Source organism: Nelusetta ayraudi, unplaced genomic scaffold (assembly GCF_046127955.1).
Source record: "Nelusetta ayraudi isolate G7.1 ecotype Tasmania unplaced genomic scaffold, CSIRO-AGI_Nayr_v1 ptg000014l, whole genome shotgun sequence".
Classification (NCBI taxonomy): domain Eukaryota; kingdom Metazoa; phylum Chordata; class Actinopteri; order Tetraodontiformes; family Monacanthidae; genus Nelusetta; species Nelusetta ayraudi.
Window position 1 is genome coordinate 452501 of NW_027466064.1, and position 7328 is coordinate 459828.

Below are 7328 nucleotides of genomic sequence, written 5' to 3' on the forward strand. Positions count from 1 at the left end.
TTGTCAAAAATATTCTGTCTCCTCCTCCGTCCAATCATAACGCGCCATTGTCACTGGTCAGTCAACTGGTCACGTGACCCTGTACGTCACGCCCGCTGACGTGTCAATGTGAACAAAGTGTTTCCATGACACTGGTGTGATGTTCCTCAATATGGATCCGTGTGAGAGTCAGAACCTTTCAGTCATATTGGAGCTTTTTCCCCGCTGAGCTTTGGGTTCCATCTCCAGGTTTGATGGCCATGTTTAGGTCTGGTGCAGTTCTAGGAGCCAATGGAAACGCAGCGACATACTGAGGAGGTGTTTGTTCAGCCTCGTCATGAAGGCCTGAATGTTGCTTGATGTAATGTCTCCAACAACCACAGGGGGCAGGCTGTTCCACGTTGTCCTAGCAGAGTAGAGAAACTCCTGGTGTTTGACCTTCCAGGGAACTCCAGGGCGTGACTGCGTAGTTCCCTCCCACTGGTGCCACCTGGGAGTAGCGGTGCTTTCAAATCCACGGGACCGCCAGGAGTTTGGGAGTTTGGGAGTTTGCATGGTACAGAGAAGAGTTGCTGCTGCGACTGCTCTGCGGTGACTCAGCTTCTCACCCTGTGGTGGCCTGCAGGAACGGGAAGCGAGGTCAAGGCTGGGAGAGGAAGTACATGATCCTGGACGGGACCAAGCTGTCCGCCTACGACATCGAGCCCAGAGAAGGTCGCTGATCCAGCTCATCCACAGGTTGCTTCTGGTCCCGCCCACCAGCGGAAGGCCGGCCCACTCACAGGTGTGTGTGTGTGTGTGTGTGTGTGCAGACTCGGTGAAGCCGCTGGAGGAGCTGGAGCTGTGTGTGTCGGACGGTGAGGTGATGGTCCACGGGGCGGTGGGGGCCTCCGAGCTGCCCGGCACCGCCAAGGCCGACGTGCCCTACGTGCTGAAGCTGGAGTCCCGCTGCCACGCCCCCTGCTGGCCGGGACAGGCGCTCTACTTCATGGCCCCGAGCTTCCCGGACAAGCAGCGCTGGGTGGCCGTCCTGGAGTCGGTGGTGGGGGCGGGGCGAGCGTACCGGGAGAAGGCCGAGGCCGACGCCGTGAGTAGCCGCCGGCCCGGCTGGCCAGATCTTTTCCCCCCAGGAGGTAACAGGGATGACCACGCCCCCAAACTCACCCAAACTCATCTGATTGGTCGCTGCAGAGTCTCTCACTTCCACCTCCAGTGCGCCACCTCTGGTGGCTGAAGGGTAATGGTGTGGATTGCCTGCGCTGGAGGCAACAGTTGGACTGAAAGAGAAGATGGAGCTGCTGAGCCTCCTCTTCACTCTGGGCTCTTCTTCACCTCCTCGCCGTCTTCACTGGGGTTCCTTCTCACACTCCAGCTTTCACTCTTTTTATTCTCTCATGTTTTGACTTCTCATTTCTTCTTTGTGGGTCATTTGTGCTGTGTCCTGTAGCACTCTGTGAAGCACTCTGAGCTGCGAGTGCATGCACTGAAAGGTGCGACAGTTGTCTATAGGCTTCAGATGCAGTCTATGAGGTTCATCATGGGTGCTGCACCACCACCACCACCTCCACCGTGCAGGTGTCAGCGATCAATTCAATTAGAACGATTCCTCATCCTTCCAGAGGAGGTACTGTAAACGACCACTAGGGGGTGACTGATGGTGGTGCATGTCGCCACTGGATGGGAAATCAGCAAGAGGAGCCAAAAGAAGGAGAGACGTTGCGGGGACCAATCAGAGGAGTTGGGGGCGTGGTTATCTCTAGTTCCTCCAGAGGACAGAAATCTTGCGTGCGGCAGTCCTGTCTGTGGCCAGGTGGGGGCGCTGTTGTTCAGTGACTCATCCAGCTGTAGGTGTGGTTAATGGTCCCGCCTTCTTCTTCTTCTTCTTCTTCTTCTTCTTCTTCTTCTTCATCATCCTCCTCCCCTCTCCCTCTCTCTCTCTCCTGCCGCTTGTCGCTTTGTCATCACGCCGCCGCCGCCGCTGTGTCGCTAACAACTCGTCTCATTGGCTGTCACTGTTCACTGTTCAGGCTGCAGCGTCCAATAGGCAGATGCCTCTGTCTCCTGTGGTGCAGGTAACCAGCTCCATCCATCCATCCATCCATCCATCCATCCAGGACACACACACACACACACACACACACACACACACACACACACACACACACACACACACACACGCTGTCCCACCCCCTGGCCCAGTCATGTGACTTCCTGGCCAGAGGTTACGAACTGAACTGAAACACCAGCTGAGCTCAGACTGGCAGCCAAAATCCCATTCTCAGTCCATGCAGACTGGGACCAGGTGGCTCTGGAACCAGGTGGCTCTGGAACCAGGTGACTCTGGGACCAGGTGGCTCTTTACTGGTCTGAACCAGTGGTGATGTCACCACACTGGATCGTAGACTTCGATACGAGCTAGCTGATTGGAATCGGATGCGCCTGCAGTCTGAACCCAGCCTTTGTGTCCACAGCCTGAGTGGGCGGAGTCTTGATTAGCCCCACCCCCTGCTGACAGAGCTGCCCCCCCCCCCTCCTGCCCTCACAGAAGCTGCTGGGAAACTCGCTGCTGAAGCTGGAGGGCGACGACAGGTTGGACATCAACTGCACCCTCCCCCTCACCGACCAGGTAGGCGGAGCTCCGACTGGGCCACGCCCCCCCCCCCTCTCTGGCTCGCTGACTGACTTGGTCTGTGCCACCTGCAGGTGGTGCTGGTGGGCTCCGAGGAGGGTCTGTACGCCCTCAACGTCATCAAGAACTCTCTGACCCACATCGCCGGTCTGGGCTCCGTCTTCCAGATCCACGTCATCAAGGAGCAGGAGAAGCTGCTGATGATCGTCGGTGAGGGGGCGTGGCTTCAGCTGGGAGGGGGTGGAGCTAGGCTGGGCTGTGACGCAGAGTGTGTGTGTGTGTGTGTGTGTCGCAGGTGACGAGCGTGCGCTCTGTCTGGTGGAGATCAAGAGGGTGAAGCAGACCCTGGCCCAGTCCCACCTGGCCAGCCAATCAGAGCTGGCGCCCTACATCTTCGAGACGGTCAAAGGCTGCCACCTGTTTGCAGCAGGGCGGGTGAGGCCTCGCCCACCTACACAAAAAAATGACTGACTCGACTCCTTTCCTCGAGTACAAGTGAGATACGTCAGAGTCTGAAATGCACTGAAGTCCTGAACTACACAACAACACCAACAACTTCCCACCTCTGACCCACACACACACACCTCTCTGACTCCGCCCCTGGCTGACTCCGCCCCCCACAGATAGACAACGGGCCGTGTATCTGCGCCGCCATGCCCAACAAGATCACCATCCTGCGCTATAACGACAACCTCAACAAGTACTGCATCCGCAAGGTGAGGACACCACCACCTCCAGCCCGCCAGGGGGCGCTGTGGCCCTGACTGACTGACTGACGTTGCAGGAGATCGAGACGCTGGAGCCGTGCAGCTGCATCCACCTGACCAGCTACAGCATCATCATCGGCACCAACAAGTTCTACGAGATCGAGATGAAGCAGTTCGTCCTGGAGGGTGAGACACGCCCGCCCACCTCCGGCCAGCCCCGCCCACCACTGCTCTGACCACCCCCATGACCTTTGACCCCGCCCCCCGCAGAGTTCCTGGACAAGGGCGACGTGTCGCTGGCGTCGGCCGTGTTCGCCGCCTCCTCCCACAGCTTCCCCATCGCCATCATGCAGGTGGCGGGCAGCGTGCAGAAGGACGAGTACCTGCTCTGCTTCCACGGTGGGTCCGCGACCTCCCTGTGACCCCGTGACCTGTGTGGACCTCCTCACCTTGTCGTTGTTGTTGCGTGTGTGACAGAATTCGGCGTGTTCGTGGACATGTACGGGAGGCGGAGCCGCAGCGAGGACGTCAAGTGGAGCCGCCTGCCGCTGTCCTTCGGTAAACACGCCGACAGCAGCGCCCCCTGCAGCGCCCGCTGCAGCGCCACCTGCTGACCTCCTGTTGTGTTGCAGCCTACAGGGAGCCCTACCTGTTTGTCACCTACTTCAACTCCCTGGATGTCATCGAGGTCCAAGGCCACGCCTCCCTGAGGTGAGACACGCCCAGGAAGAAGTCTCGGCTTGAGGTGAGAGGCTCTGATCCAACCCCTCCATCCCCTCCCTTTGACCAGTGCCAAGGTTCTGGCCCACCTGGACATCCCCAGCCCCCGCTACCTGGGCCCGGCCATCTCCTCCGGCGCCATCTACCTGGCCTCGTCCTACCAGAACAAGCTGCGGGTCATCTGCTGCAAGGGCAGCCTGATCCGAGAGTCTGGGGAGCTGCAGCGGACCGGCTCCAGCCGCGGGTCGGTTCCGGAGGTCGTCGGAGCAAAGACCCGCCGCCGCCGCGCCGCCACAGCGCCACCTGCTGCTGACGCTCCGTCCCTCTCTCCCGCAGGAGCCCCAGTAAGCGCGGACCGCCCACCTACACCGAGCACATCACCAAGCGCCTGACCTCCGGGCCAGGAAGCCACGACGGGCTGCACCGCGAGCCCAGCACGCCGCACCGCTACCGCGAGGGGCGCACCGAGTTCCGGCGGGACAAGTCGCCCGCCCGCCCGCTGGAGCGGGAGAAGTCGCCAGGCCGAGCGCTGGATAGCCGCCGCGAGAGGTCGCCGGGCCGCTTCGGCGACAGCGGCCGGCTGCACGCCGCCGGCTCGGTGCGCACACAGCTCGCGCCCGTCAACAAGGTAGCCACGCCCCCCCACACCGCATTCCTTTCCCAGGAGGAAAACCACGCCCCCAAACTCTTTGGATTGGTCCCTGCAGTCATCTGGCTGACGAAAATCAATCCCCTAGTGGTCATCTAAGGTACATCATTTAGAATGAGGACCAACACTCGGTGGTGATGCAACCTCACAGCTTGCATATGTAGCCTCAGAAATGCAGGGACGTATGTCATACAACTACAGCACCTTTCACTCGACAGGAAAACAGCACCAATGAAAACAAAGCAGAAATGAGAAGCAAACACGACAATAAAAAGATTGAAGGAGGAAACACAGTGAGGAGGTGAAGAACAGCGCTGCGGTTCAAACACCAGAGGGAAGACAAGCTACACGCTGTTTAAAGTAAACTGGTGGCGCACTGGAGGCGGAGGTGAGAGACTTTGCAGCGACCAATCAAATGAGTCTGGGGGGCGTGGTTAATCCCCGTTTCATCCTGGAGGAACGACAATCTCACCACTGGGACGTTGCCCAGCAGTTAGCATCAGCGTAAGCGTTAGCATTAGCATTAGTCTGACCTGTGTCCGTGGTGCGTCGTCCCGCAGGTGTGGGACCAGTCGTCGGTGTGAGTCCCGCTGAGGAGGAGGAGGAGGAAGAGGAGGAAGAGGAGGGACTCTTCCCAAGCCCGAGCAGAAACACACACACACACACACACACACACACACACACACACACACACGGTCCTGTCGCCTGTACATAATGCACTCGCGGTTCGTCGTACAGCAACACATAGAGAGGGCGCACCAGGCAGCGCCCCCTGCTGGACACTGTGGTTTGACAAGCGCTGAGCTCCTGGTGAACAGGTGTAAATACAGACGGGAGGAGGATTATTAATAAATCACGTGAGCTGCCAGAGGGTTTTTTAAAGATCAGGGGAGAAGAGATCCGGCCGCGATAAGCCAAGTCTATTTTTCTAACGTCGTGGGGGAGGAGCCTCTGCCATACGATGTGATTGGTTCAGAGACAGGAGGGCCAAGGACAGTGGGCGTGTCCTGCCATCACCAAGCGCTACTTTAGATCTTTGCTTTCTTGACATGGTCGTCCAGCTTTACTTTGTTCAACGGTGACGCAGAGACTTGTGTTGTGTTTCTTTTAGCTCCGCCTCCGAGGCCTCCCCCCCCCCCCCCTCCGAGCCGCTGCCGCCGCCGCCGCCGCTGTTGCACAAATGTTCTGTTTTTCTGTGCGGTGATGAGGTGTCGTGGTCGTCCGGCGTCGTCGTACACGTTTCGCTATGGTCTGTCAGGAGGCGGTGAGAGCGCCCCCTCCTGTCCCGGCGGTGAGCATGACAACCTCGAGCCGCTGATTCTTCTTTTCTGCCACTGACTTGATTCAACGAGTAACTTTGATGTTTGAACTTCTTGCTTTGTAGAGTCGATTATCAGCACCTACATTAAAACTGATTCAATAGCCTCCTCTCTTCTGTGTGTGTGTGTGTGTGTGTGAGAACCACTGAAACGACTCACTGAATCCTTTGTACTGTAGTATTCTAAAAAAAATATATATATTTTTTTTTTAATCAAAAAAGAAAAAGTGCTGGTAAGTTTTCATGACGCCGACTGACGGCTGTGACTCTGCAGAGTGAGTCATAGAAATGACTCATTGAGTCAAATGACTCTAATGAGTGAGTTGGCTCCTCTCAGCAGACCACAGTGAAGTTGTTTCATTTAAAGAAAAGGGTCTAAATTCATTTGTGTTTTTATTCATTTTTTTCGAACATTTAGTCGCACTTTAAAAAAATCGATGACCTCTTCAATGCGTTTCTTTGATTTGACTTTCAGCCCTGCACAGCCTGCAGCGGAAACTTCAATATGGGTGAACTGTCAATCAAGAGGTTGACTGCGCAATTCAATGACGGTATCAGTTTTTAAAGCACTGAGGTGGGCGGGGCTAAGTTTTCAAAGAAAATGACCACATCATTAGATATTTCTTGGCGTGTGGAATTATTTAAAGGTAGTAGAGCAAAGCCGGAGTGTGTCGCCCCCTAGTGTCCCTCCAGCCTCACTCCCGCTGGTGTGTCCTAGTCGACGAGTCAGAAACGCACAACAGACTCACACAAGGTTGAACTAGTTTATTTCTCCTTTAATTCTACAACAAAGTGACGTTCGCAAAAGAAAAAAGAAGAGTCAACAGAAGCAGATGCAGAGTGAACATGGAGCACTTGTTGTTGTTGTTGTGGTGGTGGTGGTGGTGACAGGAAGTCGCTATTTACAGCAACACACTAAGTGCTTTTCCCAAACACACGCACGCACACCAGCGATCCCTTTGGGAGAGACCCGTAATAAACTGCTTGGCATCAGTACACACGCACACTCACGCACACACTAGCGCACACACACACACACTCACACATACACTCATGCACACACACACACACACTAGCGCACGCCCACACACTCACGCGCACACACAGACACACTAGCGCACACACGCCGTAGCAGCAACGTGAGTGACGGCAAAGAAAAGTTGAGAACACGGAAAACTGGGAGAATAGGAAGAGGTCAGCTGATGACCTCTGACCCCAACCAGGTCTTCACACACACACACACACACACACACACACACACACACACACACACACACACACACACACACACACACACACAGGAAAGAACAACAACAAAGTACTGCA

The 7328-nt window shown here is 56.3% G+C and overlaps 2 protein-coding genes across 2 annotated transcripts in view; one reads left to right on the forward strand and one right to left on the reverse strand.

Annotated features, from left to right (window-relative positions):
- The window catches only part of LOC142886114 (uncharacterized), a 13967-nt gene extending 8616 nt beyond the window's left edge, over nucleotides 1-5351 (reverse strand). Inside the window, exon 1 of the mRNA XM_076023045.1 lies at nucleotides 5218-5351. The gene's annotated coding sequence lies outside the window, so the exon portion shown is untranslated. The remainder of the gene's footprint in view (nucleotides 1-5217) is intronic.
- The window catches only part of citb (citron rho-interacting serine/threonine kinase b), a 24172-nt gene extending 17353 nt beyond the window's left edge, over nucleotides 1-6819 (forward strand). The window contains 14 exon segments of the mRNA XM_076023033.1: nucleotides 605-693; nucleotides 792-1066; nucleotides 2007-2051; nucleotides 2525-2605; nucleotides 2683-2818; nucleotides 2904-3043; nucleotides 3232-3324; nucleotides 3393-3501; nucleotides 3586-3714; nucleotides 3793-3873; nucleotides 3948-4026; nucleotides 4106-4279; nucleotides 4372-4663; nucleotides 5245-6819. Of these exon segments, the coding sequence (XP_075879148.1) occupies nucleotides 605-693; nucleotides 792-1066; nucleotides 2007-2051; nucleotides 2525-2605; nucleotides 2683-2818; nucleotides 2904-3043; nucleotides 3232-3324; nucleotides 3393-3501; nucleotides 3586-3714; nucleotides 3793-3873; nucleotides 3948-4026; nucleotides 4106-4279; nucleotides 4372-4663; nucleotides 5245-5268 (1747 nt within the window). The 3' untranslated portion in view covers nucleotides 5269-6819.
- Nucleotides 6820-7328: the final 509 nt, after the last annotated feature.